Source organism: Choloepus didactylus, chromosome 6 (assembly GCF_015220235.1).
Source record: "Choloepus didactylus isolate mChoDid1 chromosome 6, mChoDid1.pri, whole genome shotgun sequence".
NCBI lineage: Eukaryota > Metazoa > Chordata > Mammalia > Pilosa > Megalonychidae > Choloepus > Choloepus didactylus.
In genome coordinates, this window is record NC_051312.1 from 12,430,129 (window position 1) to 12,446,694 (window position 16,566).

Consider the following 16,566-nt stretch of genomic DNA (forward strand, 5'->3'; position numbering starts at 1 on the left):
GGGGAGGGTCGGGGTCAAGGAGCAAACCCGGCACAAGATGGCGGCCGTAGCGGCAGTGGCGGCGCGTAGGAGGCGGTGAGGAGCCCAGAACCTTGGGGCGCGCTCGGGACGCCCCCAGCCCCCCCAAAGCCCAAATTACTTCTTCCCGTTTGTTGTGCTGAGAGTCGGCCACCCCCTCACCCCCCGGCCTCACGAGGACACTTTGTTCCTCTGGAGTCGGCCTCGGGCGCCCCTATCTCCCCCCCGCGGCAGAAGAGCGCGGCTTTGGGGGCCTTGGCTTCTGGGGCTTTCCGCTCCCTCCCGGCGGCTTTAGAAGGCCTCAGCAGTGCGCTCATTCTGGTGTTGGTCGCTCTCAGCCGCCGTCTTGCCCTCACGGCTCGCGGCGGCCAACGCTGCCGCCTCCCGCTTGCAGCGCGCGGGGCCGCTGGCGTGGGGGAGCGGACACAGCCCGGCCTCCGGGAACACAGCCTGCCGTCCATGGGGCCCCGCAGCCTGTGTTGGAAGCCCTAGGGGTGGCGGTTCCGTTTGCACTCCCTTTCTTGCCCAACCCCCCTACAGCCCCGGACCCTGCCCTGTCTTGTTTTCTTCAAGTGGACGTTCGGTCTCCACTGTCGCTGGGCAGGGCTGGAGCAGGATCCATTGAGTTCACACTCTTGTCTGGATGATGTTGCTGAAACACAACATGTAATGTAATGGTTTGGTCTGCGCTCTCGAATATGTATTACCGTAGAAGAAAAAATTTGAAACACATCACCAGCACCACAAAGCGTTTACCATGACCTAACGGATGTACTGGGGTGGGAGAGGCATGTACTGTCGGCCACAGTGAAAAAAGTGTGAATCATAAACTCAGCTCTCTGGGAGCCTGTGATCTGAAAAATAAACTGGTGCGACTTGCCCTGGGCTCATTCCTGACTTCGGTTTCTGAACACCAGTTGCTTAGGGCATCCCTGAGTTCTAGGACCTTCCAAAAGGTCATGGTTGAATGATCTTTTAGAAATTCTGTCCCCATTAGCAGCTCTCCAAACCTGTTTTATAGATTGCTCAAATAGGGCTGGAGATAGGATTTAACTCACTGTACTTCTGAATACTGCTACTTTGGACAGGGAGATGGGGTCAGTGGGCCAGGGTGCCTGCTTCATTCACTCCTCAGGACCTATGATTGGATGCATGCGTTGCTTTTGAGCTTTATGATAGTACTGCTTCTGCATGGTTTGCTAGTACTTATTCCTGCCTGGCCTATTACACCACAGAGCTTCATGTTTTCCTCATCTTTCTGTCTGGCCTGCTATGGAGTGCTTGCTTTTCATATTCACAGGAACTGGAGGTCTTAACTGGGTTCTGTGATCTCCTTTCTGGAGATTTTTTTTACCTTTAGCTTTTAATGAGATATCGAGGCTAATACTGTGTACAATGTGGATATAGTGGGTCCTACTCTTTTTATTACCTCATTAGCAGTTTCAAAGTTGTATTGCTTAGAAAAAGCCACCATCCCCCATTTAGAACACTTTTTCAGAATATGCTCCTAGACCATGCGCATCATAGTCATTGGGAGAGCATATTTAAAATGCAGATTCATAAGGTTTGGAGTCTTCATTTAATAAACACTGCAGGTGATTCTTAACAGACACTGAAGTTTAAGAAACTCTGCCTAGGATTTACTCAGAATGGATTTACTCAGAATAGGATTTACTCAGAATATATCCTTCAACCTGACTTGTTGGAATAGGCCTATTAGTCCCTTGTCTGTCATTTGATAGCATGTTCGGGAAATGACAGTTTGTGATAACCTTGGGTCCTTGATGAGGCAGGCCCAGTTACATCCTGTTAGTGGTTAGTGTGCTGTATTGTGCATCATGGATAAGTACATGGGCCCAGGAGTTGGGCAGAGCTGGATTCAATCTCAGTTTCCCCCCTTACTAGCTGTTCAATCTTGGATGAATTACTTAACTTTTTATGTCTCATTAAAAAAAAAAAAAAAAGATAGCTTTGAGGATTCAATGAGATAGTGAATGTAAAGAAGTGGTTTTGAATCCTGGTTGCCCATTAGAATTGTTTAACATGCTTTTAAGAAACATTGATGTCCAGGCCCCGCTTCAGACCAATTAAATTAGACTCTGGGTATGGGACACGGACATTGATACTTTTAAAAACTTCAGGCAGAGTTGTGAACTAGGTATATAGAGCACTTAGGCCCCTTGGATTGTATTAGAGTTCAATACATGGTAGCTATTGTTATTCTTCTCAGGCTTGGGTACTCAGTGTGGTTGCATCTGGGAGGAGCAAGATGCCTAGGGGGCAAGGAAAGTTAAGGCCCTAGCAACTGTGACCTGCAGGCTAATTGAAGGTTCATCTTAAAACTTTTTCATTCTCTGTGCCTCCACCAGATACCTTGACCATGGAAAGGCATGCTTGCTTTGTTTCTCTGTCCCACACACATGGCACCACTGCTCCCCCTAGGACTGGCTGTTACTGCTCCTTTGAGAGGCTGATGTAACCAGAGTCAATACCAGGGCCTCTGAAGGCCAGAGATCCTTTGTCTACTTCCTCTGCCTTTTGAAGGAAAGGTGTGAGGGAGTCTGCTCCTTAGGACTGATGCTTAACCCCATGTCCATTCTGCCTTTCTCTCCTTCCTGAGCTGTCTTGAGCCGTGGCAGGAAGAAGTAGGGGTGGGTGGGAGGTCCCTTTCTGATCCCTGTGTTGAATGTACACTTTTCGTCCTTTTTCTCCTTAGGTCTTGGGCAGGTTTTGTACTGGCTTGTTTCGGGGTTTGCCTGGGAATTACCCTTGCTGTGGATAGAAGCAACTTTAAGACCTGTGAAGAGAGTTCCTTCTGCAAGTATGTTATTTCTGGGAGAGTGGGATGGAAAGTAGGATTATATGGGAGGTGGCTCTGGCAGATGGGTTGATCTAGGGACACTGCAGGTGACAAGAGGGACCCAGTAACATTGGGTGTGCCCTCCCACCTTACTGTCTAATCATTTTGCTTGTCAGGCGGCAACGAAGCATACGGCCAGGCCTCTCTCCGTATCGAGCCTTGCTGGACTCTCTGCAGCTTGGTCCTGATGCCCTCACAGTCCATCTGATCAACGAAGTCACCAAGGTCAGGAGAGACAAGGAAGAGTCTGGTGGGGGTGGAGAGATGGCTGAGCAGTAATTTGGGGAGGGGGAACCTGTAGCCAGCGTACTGCCCCAGCCTAATCTTGGGACTTTTACTTTGTAAGAAACTCAGAAAGAGTGCTAAGGAAGAGACCCCTCAGGAGGCAAGGAGTTCAGAAGGCATTTCATGGTGTAGCTCCACTGCTTTCTTCAGAGCTCAACCTCTGGCCCCCACAGGTGTTGCTGGTGCTGGAGCTCCAGGGGCTTCAAAAGAACATGACTCGGATCAGGATTGATGAGCTGGAGCCCCGGCGGCCCCGATACCGTGTGCCAGACGTCTTGGTGGCTGATCCCCCCACAGCTTGGTAAATTTTTTTCTGGAAAACATATCCATCTCCATGGCCCTTTTCTCAGTGACTGACTTTCTTTCCCTCATTGGGGTAATATCTAACCAGCACCTTGCCAGTCTCCTGAACCTTTCCCCATCGCATCCTCTGTTTCACTTATTTTTTCTATCATCCTTTGTCATTATTCATTCAGAAAACAGGTGTTGCATCCTTTTCTTTGCCAGGCCTGGGCTGGCAGTGTAAGAGAAAGCAAGGCACAGAGCTTGCCCTTCAGGAATACAGGGTCTTCTTCCCTCCCTCCCTCTCTTTCCTCCCCTTCCTCCCTTCCTTATTTCTCTTCTCGTCTCTTCTCTTCTGTCTCTTTCTTTCCTTTCGCCTCAGGCATTTAGAATGGGATCATTCAGATTCTTGGGTCATGGCAAACATTGTTTCGTGCATGGCTCTCTATTAAGTAATTAATTGAGAAAATCGTGTAGTAAGACCCTGTGAGTCCCTACCTGACCCAACCATATATTCCTCACTATCCTGTACCCCAGGACCCCCAGGGTGATTGCTATTCTGAAGTTTATCATTTCCTCACTTTTTCGTTCTTACAGTTTTACTGTTTGTGTGTGTGTATATATACACATACATACGTACATACATACACATGTATATTACACACATAGGTACATGGATGTATAACATACACACATGCATTATACTCACATGCATGTGTAGATATGCTTAGTTAATTATGTGGTTTTATTTGTTTTTTTTGAACTTTAGAGGGAGAATATCTTAGTAAATGTGGTCTTCTGAGATTTCCTTCTTTTCACATAACTTTATTTAACTCTGTTGCATATATTTCTAGTTCACTAGTTTTTACTGTTTTATAATATTGCATTGTATGAATGTACCCCAACTTATTTATCCATTTCTTTGTTGGTGGACATTTGGTTTGTTTCTATCCAAAGTGTTGCCACGTCTCTACCTGTCTCCTGTTGTGCATGTGCAGGAGTTTCTCTTTGGCATATAGCTAGGAGAGGAGCTGCAAGGCCGTTGAATGTGGGAATGATCAACTTTCCAAGATAATGCCGCAGTTGTTATACCAGTTTACACTCCTTCCACCAATATAGAAGAGGTCTCATTGATCCATATTCTCTCCAACATGTGGTACTGTTGGACTTAATTTTTGTCCATAGAATGGGTGTAAAATGGACTCTTGTGGTGGTTGTCTTTCCCAGTTACTTATGAGATTGAGCATCTCCATTTGTTTATCTGTCATTCTAGTTTACTATTATGTGGAATGGCAGTTCACCACTTATGCCTTTTTCTTTTACGTTGTTTGTCCTTTACTTACTGATTTATAGAAACTAAATACTCTTGATACTAATTCTTCGTCACTTATGCATACTGAAGACGTCTTTTCCCAGGTTGTAGCTTTTTTTTTTTTACTTTCCTAAAGGTGTCTTTGAAAAAGAAAACTTTTTTATTATGAGAGTTTCCACTTGCTCTGCCCCCAGTTTCCCCTGTTGTTGCCATTACTGAGGTACGTTAGTTTCATCTCCTGAATTGATACTCTTACATTATTATGAACTAAGGTCCTTACTTTATTTGGATTTCCTTTGTTTTTACCTAATACCCTTTCAGTGTTCCAGGAGTCCATCCCATGACATTTAGTTGTCATGTCTCTTCTAGACTGTGACAGTTTCTCAGATTTTCCTTTTTTTTGATGACCCTAAAGGAGTCTTTTTTTTTTTTTTTTCCTTTATTAGAGAAGTTGTGGGTTTGCATAACAATCATGCATAAAATACAGGATTCTCATATACTGCCCTATCACCAACACCTTGCATTGGTGTGGAACATTTTTGCAACTGATGATAGCACATTTTTATAATTGTACTATTAATTGAAGTCCATGGTTTAACTTTGGATGCATTGTTTGTATAGTGTAGTTCTGTGGCTTTTTAAAAAAAATTTTTATTCTGTTACAGTATATACAATCCAACTTTTTTCCTTTTATTCATATTCAGATATATATCTCAGTGCTATTAATTGCATTCAGAATGTTGTGCTACCATCACCACCATCCATTACCAAAACATTTCCATCATTCCAAATAGGAACCCTATACATTTTGAGCTTTAGTATCCCATTCCCTATCCCCACCCCATCCCCTGGTAATCTATATTCTAGATTCTGAATAAGTTTGCTTATTCTAATTGTTTCAAATCAGTGAGATCATATATGATATTTGTCTTTTTGTATCTGGTTTATTTCACTGAACATTGTGTCTTCAGGGTTCATTCATGTTGTCACATGTATCAGGACTTCATTCCTTTTCACAGCTGAAAAATACTCTATATGCCACATTTTATCATCAATTCACCGGTTGATGGATACTTGAGTTACTTCCATCTTTTGGCAATTGTGAATAATCCTACTACATCGGTGTGAAAATACCTGTTTTAGCCCCTGCTTTTAATTCTTTTGGGTATAAATTAGTAATGGGATTATTGGGTCATATGGTAGTTCTATACTTAGTTTTCTGAGGAATTGCCAGACTGTCTTCCATAGTGGCTGCACCATTTTACATTCCTACCAGTAATGATTGAGTGTTCCTATTTCTCCATATCCTCTCCAACACTTGCTGTTTTCCTTTTTTTTTTAATAGCAGCCATTTTAATGCCTGTGAAATGGTATCTCATTGTAGTTTTGACTTGCATTTCCCTAATGGCTAATGATGTTGAGCATCTTTTCATGTGCTCTCTGGCCATTTGTGTGTCTTATTTGGAAAGATGTCTGTTCAAGACTTTGCCAATTTTTTAAATTGTAAAGGTGTCTTCTGAGGAGTAGATGTTCTTAATTTAATGTGGTCAAATGTATCAGTCTTTTCCTTTATGGTTAATACTTCCTCTGTTGTGCTGAAATAATCACTTGTTTATGTATTTTTCTAAAGCTTTGCCTTTAAAATTTTAAGTCATAAGTTGTCAAGTTGATGTTTGTATATGGTGTGAGGTAAAGATATGTATGATACTGTTTTTTCCTTTTGAGGGAAATCTGTTTTTTCTATTCCGTTACTGAATTGTCCTTATCTTAATTTGCCAGACTGCTATAACAAATACCATACAGTGGGTTGGCTTAAACAACAGGAATTTATTGGCTCATGGTTTTGAGGCTAGAAGAGATTGAAAATCAAGATATTGCCAAGGTTGTGCTTTTTCCTCTAAGACTGTAGTGTTCTGGTGCTAGCTACTGACAATCCTTGGAGTTCCTTGCCTTTGCCGACACATGGCAGTGTCCTCTCCTTTCTCCTTTTGTCACTTCCAGGTCCTCTTTCTAAGGCCTCCAGTAATCCAGATTAAGACCCACACTCATTCAGTTGGGCCACACCTAACTAAACAACATCTTCAAGAGTTTCCATTTACAGTGGTGTTTTTGTTTGCTAAAGTTGCCGAGCCAAAATGCAATATACCAGAAATGGACTGGCTTTTAACAATGGGGATTTATTACGTTACAAGTTACAATTCTAAAGCTGTGGAAAATGTCCAAATTAAGGCATCAACAAGAGGATACTATCTCTGAAGAAAGGCTGCTGGCATCCAGGGTTCCTGTGTCACATGGGAAGGCACATGGCTGGCATCTGCTCATCCTTCTTTCCTGGGTTCTGTTGCTTTCAGGCTCTGGCTTTCTTAGTTTCTGTGGGTCCTTTCTTGCTTTTGCTTCTCATGGGTGTTTCTTTCTCTAAGCTCTCTCCAAATGTCTCTGCCTTTTATTCTCTCATACAGGACTCAGGTAAAGGATGAAGACCCGCCTTGAATGGGCTGGGTCACTTCTTAATTGAAACAACCTAATCACAAGGTCCTACCCACAATAGGTCTGCCCTCACAGGGATGGATTAAAAGAACATGGCATTTTCTGAGGTGCATAACAGCTTCAGACCAGCACAAGTGGGTTCATACCCACAGGAATGCAGATTAAGATTAGGAACATGTATTTTTTTGAGGTACATAATTCAAGCTTCCATAGTCCTCCTTTCCCCACTGATCTGCTGTGCCACCTCTGTTACATTTTACAGTTCTAGTTATGCTTGAGTGTATTTCCAGGCTCTTTGTTTGTTTCCTTTGATCAATTTGTCTATCCTTGTACTGTTACCACGCTGCCTATCTCTCCATAGTGGGTCCTCCTTTGTTTTGGAAGTGTTTTGACTACTCTTGGCCCTTCGTACTTCCTTATATTCCTTTTGCTCTCTTTCCCAGGCTTTCAGTCTCTGGCCGTGACGACAACAGCGTGGAGCTAACGGTGGCTGGGGGACCTTATAAAATCATCTTGACGGCACAGCCATTCCGCCTTGACCTTCTGGAGGACCGCAGCCTTCTGCTCAGTGTCAATGCCCGAGGACTCTTGGCATTTGAGCACCAGAGGGCCCCCAGGGTCTCGTGAGTACAGGAGTTGCCACTGCAGGGAACTTAACATGAAAGAGCCTTAGGGATGTTGTGGAGTGTGAGCACTGAGTTCCTGGGAGGAGGCAGGGTGGCAGGCCAGCCAGCCAGAGGCTGGGGCCTGGGAGAAGCTGTCCATCAGGGTGGGTAGGAACCAGGCCCAGGTCGCAGTTTTCTCCATTTCCTTTACAAATCAGGAGGCAGGCACTTTAGTCCCTGCGCTGTACCCTGGGCACCACCTCTGGGATGCCTGCCTGGGTCTGCCTGTCGCTCTTCCCCTTCTCACCATCACATTTCCCAGATTTATTTTCTTCCTTATTTTATTTTATTTTATTTTATTTTATTTTATTTTATTTTTTGGTCCACCCCCCCCCCATCTCTGGAAGTTTGTCAGCTGAAACTCACTTTTATGTTTCTGTTTTTGTGTTGGTTTTGTGCCTCCTTTTCCCCCTCCCTACCCATCTCCTCCTGTCCCAGTTTCTCGGATAAAGTTAGTGTCACGATCGGTAGCATATGGGATAAGATCAAGAACCTTTTCTCTAGGTAAATCCTTGGCCACTGGTACTGTATCTGTTCCTCTGCCCTTCCCACCCTTCACTCTCGCCCTCAAGGGAAGTTGCCCTGGGCCCTCCCACCCCCCTGCCCTTACCCTTCATTTACTACCCTTTCCTCCACAGTGTGGCATCTGGTCCCCTGCCCCTGGTCCTCTGGGAGCTCCTTGGGAGAAGGAAGATGAAATGTTGGAATTCCTCAGGGAATATAGGGAGCTTGCTGCGTTTCCATGTAGTGGGGAGAAATGCTGCCCATTGCTGGGAGTCCTGGCTCTCACTGGGTTCATCTGAGGCCCTGGGCAGAGCTGCCTGCCAGCTGCCCTCAAGAGCATTCTTTGGCAGAACCTCTTGTTTGAGTCCCTGTGTACATCTGTGGAGGATTGACCATGGTATGACCTACTTGACTTTGCAAAACCCTTGTGTCAGGCCAGGAAGCTGAGGCCCAGGGAGGGAAGTTGGGGCCAGAGTCTCTCAGTGGAGACAGCAAAGCTAGGGCTGGCAGTCAGAACCCAGGCCCCTGAACTGGCCTGCCTGTCTCTTCTGGGATGCTAGCAGAAGCTGGTGATTTGGGCCTTTGTGCAAAAGGCACCTCCTGGGGGTATTTACTTCTCATTTCCCTTTCTCATTTCTCCTCCTGTCCTTTGCACGCTTACCTGCTCACTGGGGTTCCCTCTCCAAGCTTTAACATTCAGTCCCTTCCTCCAATGCCTTCGTTCCTTTGGACCCTTGGCTCTCTATTCCCCCACCCCTCCTTCCACTAGCCCCTCATCCCTGCCCCCTCTGGATTGGAGCAGACAGCTCTCCTACCTTCCAGGCAAGGATCAAAAGACCCAGCTGAGGGCGATGGGGCCCAGAACGAGGAAGCACCTGGGGATGATGACAAGGCAAGTCGGAGGCAGCAGGTGGTTGGAGGATAGGGCTGGCTGGGGAGCTGGAGGGGAAAGGCCCACAAGAAACTTGAACTTAGCCTCGCCATGAGGGAAGGTATTTAGAAAACGGGAGAGGGGAGGAGAGTACTGATGTATGATTGAATAGTGGTACTTTTTCCTCTTGACAGCCAGAGGAAACCCAGGGGACAGCAGAGAAAGATGAGCCAGGAGCCTGGGAGGAGACATTCAAAACTCACACTGACAGCAAGCCATATGGTGAGTGGCTGGGAGAGCTTCGGGCAGGGTGCAGGGAGTCTTCACCAAGCAGAAGCCCTTGAGCTCATCTTCTGCTTTACTTCCAGGCCCCATGTCTGTAGGTTTGGACTTCTCTCTGCCAGGGATGGAGCACATATATGGGATCCCCGAGCATGCAGACGGCCTGAGGCTGAAGGTCACCGAGTGAGTCCCATGGTGACATCAGGATATGGGGGGAGGAAGGAGAAGGGAGAAGTCAATACTGTGGGGAGGTGTACATGCAGATTGGATACCCTAGGTGAATGAGCACCACTTCCTGTGCCCAGGACACCTTCGATGATCAGAAAATTCTTTCAGAAAGGGCATAGGATATAATCCTTATTCCCTCACCTATGGGCTGGGGATTGTGTGTGCCATAGCCTGGGGCCAGTCATTAGCCCAAGTCTGTCTGCCTGCCTGCAGGGGTGGGGAGCCGTATCGCCTCTACAATTTGGATGTGTTCCAGTACGAACTGAACAACCGCATGGCCCTGTATGGGTCTGTGCCTGTGCTCCTGGCACACAGCCCTCATCGGGACTTGGGCATCTTCTGGCTCAATGCTGCAGAGACCTGGGTTGACATCTCCTCTAACACTGCGGGGAAGGTGAGAGCACAAGGCACAGGGAGAAATGAGGGAGTGACTCTTCCAGGCTTTGAGATAGATGAGTATGCGAGTGACATTAGCTTTAAAGAGGCTGGTGGGGTAGCCTGTTGGGGATTGGGTGAGAAAAGAGGACCTGGGCCTTGTGAGTAGCATTCGAGTTCCCCAGTCACTCTCAGAATACACATGGGAAAGTGATTGCCCTTTCCAGACCGAAGGGAATAAGGGATGCATTTATGATTGAGTACTTTTTCGTTGAGTACACTGGGATATAGCGTAGATTCAAGTAGAAAGGTCCTCAGACTGGGGAAGCGGAGAGACAGGTGGTCAACATAACAAAGAAGGCAAGATGGTTTCAAGTGCTAAGGAAGTAAGTAAATGGAGTCATGTGATGGTGGTGAGGGCAGAGGTGCTTTAGATAGTGTGGTCCAGGAAAGCCTCACCAAGGAGGTGACATTTGATTTCAGACCAGATTGACTCACTGGGAGCCAGTGGTGTGAGCAGAAAATTGCTGCTTTTGTCTTTGGCTTGGGAAATGAGAGGGCAGGTGTCTGACCTCTCTCTGTTCTCTTACACAGACCCTTTTTGGGAAGATGCTGGACTACCTGCAGGGCTCTGGGGAGACCCCACAGACAGATGTTCGCTGGATGTCAGAGAGTGGCATCATTGATGTCTTCCTGCTACTCGGGCCCTCTGTCTCTGATATCTTCCGGCAGTACGCTAGTCTGACAGGTACATGGTGCTCCCACTCTGTGTCATGCAGCAGCCTCAGTTTTCTGCATTTCAAAGAAGTCCTGTGCCTCAGCCTGTTTTCTAGATCTGGACCTGCAGCCTGCCTCTAGTTTACCAGCCTCCCTCAATTTCTGGGTATCCCCATGGGCCCCAGGTTGGGCTGGATCCCCATTGTGATGCCCGTCGCTCATGTAACCACAGGGACCCAGGCATTGCCCCCGCTCTTCTCCCTCGGCTACCACCAGAGCCGCTGGAACTACCGTGATGAGGCTGATGTGCTAGAAGTGGATCAGGGCTTTGATGATCACAACCTACCCTGTGATGTCATCTGGCTGGACATTGAGCATGCCGATGGCAAGCGTTACTTCACCTGGGACCCCAGCCGCTTTCCCCAGCCCCTCGACATGCTTGAGCGCTTGGCCGCCAAGAGACGTAAGGTAGGAGGACTGCAGTCATAGTCAGTCTCAGGGTAAGGCTGCAGCAAGAGAACTCTGGAGACCTCTGACCACCCACGTTCCTGGCCCACAGCTGGTGACCATCGTGGATCCCCACATCAAGGTGGACTCTGGCTACCGTGTACATGAAGAGCTGAGGAACCAGGGGCTGTACGTTAAAACTCGGGATGGCTTGGATTACGAGGGCTGGTGCTGGCCAGGTAGGCAAGCCCAGAATCAAGGGAGAGGCTCATGGGTGAGCAGGGAGGTAGAAGGATGACTTTTGCCCCTTAGGAGGCTGACAGCCATGTTTAACTTCTCCCAGGCTCAGCTGGTTACCCTGACTTCATTAATCCCACAGTGAGGGTCTGGTGGGCTAACATGTTCAGCTTTGACAATTACGAGGTAGGGATGGACTGGGACTCACCCTCTCCCTGACCCGTACCTGTCTTTCCCACCTTGCCTTCCTGAATCTGCTGTTCTCTATATGCCAGCCTTGCTTTGATTAGTTGCCTGTAATGTATAGCGGGCCTGGGAGGGCACTGAGAAATGCATCCTTCTAGATCCTTATTTGCTCTTTGCTCTGACACCCTTTTATCTTCCTCCTCTCTGTCCTCCTATCCCCGTTTTCTGCCTTGTATTACCAGGGCTCAGCTCCCAACCTCTTTGTCTGGAATGACATGAATGAACCGTCTGTGTTCAACGGTCCGGAGGTCACCATGCTCAAGGATGCCCAGCATTATGGGGGCTGGGAGCACCGGGATGTGCATAACATCTATGGCTTCTATGTGGTAAGGGTCTGGGAAGGGGAGGCTGAAGAAGTAAGGAGACTTGGGCCCAGAGACTGAGGGAACTTGCCACAGACGGCTGCTGGCTTTTGCTTCTCACTGCTGCTTCTCTTCTCTCTCCCCTCCCAGCATATGGCAACTGCTGATGGGCTGGTGCTGCGCTCCGGGGGCCTAGAACGTCCCTTTGTCCTGAGCAGGGCTTTCTTCGCTGGCTCCCAGCGCTTTGGTAAGATTTGGAGAACAGAGCTGGGGCACAAGGTTGTGGAAGCCAGATTGGAGTTGCCATGGGCCTGGGCCTAGCTCTCTGAGAAATCTGTCCATGCAGTAGTCCCCTGAGAGCTGTATGCTGCATCCTCCCACTGTGCACTTGAATGGGAGCCGGGGAGTGGGCGGTTTTTGAATTCTGCCATCTTCAGCAGGATCCTGGGGGCCCCAGAGCAGATGTGGCAGGTCAGAAAGGCCAGCTATCTAAATAGCTAGCCCCTTCACTATTTGCAAATTTCCTCCCTCTTGTCTTCCTCAGGAGCTGTGTGGACGGGGGATAACACTGCTGAATGGGAACATTTGAAGATCTCTATCCCTATGTGTCTGAGCTTGGGGCTTGTGGGAATTTCCTTCTGTGGGGGTGAGAGAGGGAGTGATTTGGGGGATTGAGTGAGGGAGTGATTTGGGAGCTTCCCTCCTTCACCCTCTTTTCCAACCTGCTTCCTCCTTTTCCTTTCCCAGCGGATGTGGGTGGCTTCTTCAAAAATCCAGAGCCAGAGCTGCTTGTGCGCTGGTACCAGATGGGGGCCTACCAGCCGTTCTTCCGATCACATGCCCACTTGGACACGGGGCGGCGAGAGCCGTGGCTCCTACCGTCTCAGTACCATGATGTCATCCGAGATGCCTTGAACCAGCGATATTCCTTGCTGCCCTTCTGGTACACCCTCTTCTATCAGGCCTATCGTGAAGGGATTCCTGTCATGAGGTGAGGCATTCAGTTGGGTCTGTGTGGAGGGGTCGACGTGGCTGGGGGACTTTTTCTTCACTATCTCAGGCCTTGTAAAGGAGGAAAAGCTGATTTCAAGGTCAAGAGTGCAGGGAAGAACAGGGATGAATAATGGTGGTAAGCATTTATTGAGTGCTTATCCTGTGCAGGCATTACTCATCACTGTATACCCAGATCCTAAAACAAGTCATCTGCCCTTATGGAACTTATATTCTAGCAACTAGGAAGGTAGACAGACATGTAAACAAATATATAAATAAGAAAACTTCAAACAGTGACAAGCTCTTTGAAGAAAATGAAACAGGTTAATAGGTGGTCACAAAAGCCTCTCTGAGAAGCTCTTTTGAGCTGGGACCTAAGTGATGAGGGAGAGAGGCTTTTGTGATCCTGAGGAAGAATGTTCTAAGCAGAGGGGATAGCAAGTACAAAAATCCTAAAGTTGAAATGAGTTTGTTGTGTTCCAGGAATAGAAAAAAGCCAGTGTGTCTCGGGGTTGAGGAAGCAGAGGGAGAGGTAGGCACTGAAGTTGGAGAGAAAAATACAGACTTGATCCTAGAGGGCCCTGCTGGTCAGGGGAATGAAGTGTGGGAGGAGGCTGCTGGAAGGCTGCTGTGCAGAATAGTTTGAAGAGTGGGCAAGGGAGAAGGCAGGGAGGTAGAAAGTTAAATGACTAGACCAAGGTTAGGTTGTACAGTTGAGGCCTGAAACCCAGCTGGGCTGTCTGGCTGCAAGCTCCTGAGTCTGCACCCTGCAATATATTATTCTCGCCAGTTCTTGTGGGCAGCATCTCTGGCTTCTGCCCTAACAGGAAGTCTCCTCCTTTCTTGTCGTCATTCCTAGGCCCCTTTGGGTACAGTATCCTCAGGATGTGACCACCTTCAGCATAGATGATCAGTTCCTGCTTGGTGAGAATAGGGGAAGACACAGCTGGGTTGGGATGGGCCTGAGAAGTAAGCATTTGCAGGTGCTGTGTCTCGATGCCCAGGGAGGGAGGCGGGAGGGAGGCTGGGGATGTGAGGGGCAGGTACCTTGGTGTTCCCTGGTCTGGGAACTGATCCCCTCAGTTCAGAGTTGATTTCTGTTCTGGTGTCTTAGGGGATGCATTGCTGGTTCATCCTGTATCAGACTCCGGGGCCCATGGCGTGCAGGTCTATCTGCCTGGCCAAGGGGAGGTGAGTTAAAGAAGAGCATGATGGGGAAAGATGGTAGAAGTTAAGGGGGGCAAACAGGCTAGTGACCTCTGTGCACAAACGACCCATTCTCATTTCTCTTGTGCTGCCCGCAGGTGTGGTATGACACTCAGAGCTATCAGAAGCATCACGGTCCCCAAACCCTGTACCTGCCTGTAACTATAAGCAGTGTGAGTATGCCAGTCCAGCTGCCAGCTCCAGCTGCCTGAAGGTTTCCAGAAGGGGAGAGGGTGTGTACTTTGGGATTCAGTACCTAAGTGGGCACTGATGGCTGAGAGCAAAAGACTTTGAGGGGCCCAGGGTTGGACAAGGGGGGTGACCTCATCCCAGCACGGCTCTTGCACTAGATCCCTGTGTTCCAACGTGGAGGGACAATTGTACCTCGATGGATGCGAGTGCGGCGTTCTTCAGAGTGTATGAAGGATGACCCGATCACGCTCTTTGTTGCACTCAGTCTCCAGGTGAGTGCATAGGCAGGGAGTGTCCTGTACCATCTGCCTCCCTTTCTAGAACTCGGTCCCCTGGCTCTCTCTTGAGCTTGGGCCCTCTCTCCCACTTCTTGCTCAGGGTACAGCCCAAGGAGAGCTCTATCTGGATGATGGACACACATTCACCTATCAGACTCATCATAGGTTCCTGCTGCGTCGGTTCTCATTCTCTGGCAATACCCTTATCTCCAGGTAATGGGGTACCCATTCTTCCTTGGCAGCCACTGGAGAGGCTGGGCCTTGGGAATGCTCACAGTTTGCTGTGCTCTTCCCTCACATCCTGTCCTTGCCTTGGGTCTTCTCCTTCCTTGTGCTTTGACCTCTCCCTGATGGGCATCCACTTTTGCCCCCACCAGCTCAGCAGACCCCACAGGCCACTTTGAGACACCAATCTGGATTGAGCGAGTGGTGATAATAGGGGCTGGAAAGCCAGCAGCTGTGGTCCTCCAGACAAAAGGTGAGTGAGTGATCTGGCTCCGGGAGTGGGGAAAGCAGGGAAGCAGAGCTGGGGTTGGGGGTGGCCTTGCCTGTGGGAAATCCTGTTGCTATAACCATGGTCCTCTTCTTCCTCCCCCAGGATTTCCTGAAAGCCGCCTATCCTTCCAGCATGACCCCGAGACCTCTGTGCTGATCCTGCGTAAGCCTGGTGTCAACGTGGCATCCGACTGGAGTATTCACCTGCGATAACCCAAGGGATGTTCTGGGGTTGGTGGTGGGGGGGTGGGGGGGTGGTGAAAATTACTCTTCCTTCTGCCTCAGAGTTTGACTCTCCCCAGACATCACCTTTCTTATCCCAAGATCCAGATTCTGCCAACTTCTGGGCAAGATAAGAGGGCTGTCCCTGGGCTTTGAATTCCTCTTGTGATCTCCTGACCTCTCCCACTCTCTTGACACCAAGCCTGTTACTTCATCCCCCAACATCCTGTTGCTCTAACTGGAGCACATTCACCTGTGAAGACCTGGGGACCACAGGGCCCTTGCTTCCCCTCCTCTTTCCCCTCTGTGGCGGCCCTGAATCTCCATCCCTAGACCCTTTCACTCACCCTCTTTTATGTTGATGCCATTTCTTGGAAGATGGAGGGCAGTGAGCTTAAGACTTTTCTCCTTCCCCTTTCCTCCCCACCAGTCTGCTCTCCCTCCTGTTTCTTCCTCCTGTCTCCTCTTGGTCAGCCCTCCCCTTTTTATGCCCCACTGATACACTGGGACCACCCCTTACCTGGTAGGGGATGCATGGATCAAAAGGAGTGAGGTTGCTGGAAAACATCCTTTTCCCTCATCCCAACCATTTCCTCTCCCCGGTTCTTTCTAGAGCTGCTGCAGTTCTGACAGGCAGGGGCTGTTCTACCTCCCCTGTCTCTTGGGGGAAAAAAAAATTTCCTCTCCTTCGTAAGAGGAGATAAGCATTAAGCTTCTTTTGCCCCCTTCTTGTCCCCTTGGGGGGCATTCAAGATGGAGAAATCAGTTGTGGTTTCATCGAATCACGGTCACCTGTATTTATTGCTGGGAGAAGGCTGAGGGTGGGGGGAGACGATCATGTGTGCCCAGGGTTGGCCTGAAGCTCTGGGTGGGGTGGGGACTAAAGGGGGATGAGGGGGAATATTTGTGGGAATTTTTTTTTTACTTACTTTTGGTCCCCACCTGTGACAGGTTTTGATAAAAGAAGAAACAATAAAGAGAAAACCTTAAATAACTGTTGGGTGTCTGGATTCTAATTCTGGCCTGAGCTACAGATCCTAGAAGCCCAAGAGCCTTGACATC

General features: G+C 48.4%; 1 protein-coding gene across 2 annotated transcripts; it reads left to right on the forward strand.

Annotated features, from left to right (window-relative positions):
• Window position 1: 1 nt before the first annotated feature.
• Window positions 2–16,499, forward strand: GANAB (glucosidase II alpha subunit). 2 transcript variants are annotated; one of them, XM_037838898.1, is made up of 25 exons: window positions 2–75; window positions 2,735–2,839; window positions 2,995–3,103; window positions 3,337–3,464; window positions 7,688–7,867; window positions 8,348–8,413; window positions 9,236–9,305; window positions 9,479–9,566; window positions 9,653–9,749; window positions 10,008–10,188; window positions 10,764–10,917; window positions 11,119–11,354; window positions 11,446–11,572; window positions 11,677–11,756; window positions 11,999–12,142; window positions 12,269–12,365; window positions 12,663–12,764; window positions 12,866–13,109; window positions 13,971–14,035; window positions 14,226–14,302; window positions 14,416–14,490; window positions 14,668–14,781; window positions 14,888–15,000; window positions 15,165–15,265; window positions 15,386–16,499. In XM_037838898.1, the coding sequence occupies exons 1-25, from the start codon at window positions 38–40 to the stop codon at window positions 15,493–15,495; spliced, it is 2,901 nt and encodes a 966-aa protein (XP_037694826.1). In that variant the 5' UTR covers window positions 2–37; the 3' UTR covers window positions 15,496–16,499. The 2 variants fall into 2 exon arrangements, with proteins under 2 accessions (XP_037694826.1, XP_037694827.1); XM_037838899.1 differs by lacking the exon at window positions 8,348–8,413.
• Window positions 16,500–16,566: the final 67 nt, after the last annotated feature.

Excerpts from the sequence above, each read along its gene's own strand:
- GANAB (XM_037838898.1), top strand. The coding sequence starts at position 38 with ATGGCGGCCGTAGCGGCAGTGGCGGCGCGTAGGAGGCG. Across the intron at positions 7,868-8,347 it reads CAGAGGGCCCCCAGGGTCTC|TTTCTCGGATAAAGTTAGTG; the intron begins GTGAGTACAGGA and ends CTCCTGTCCCAG. Across the intron at positions 11,573-11,676 it reads CGAGGGCTGGTGCTGGCCAG|GCTCAGCTGGTTACCCTGAC; the intron begins GTAGGCAAGCCC and ends AACTTCTCCCAG.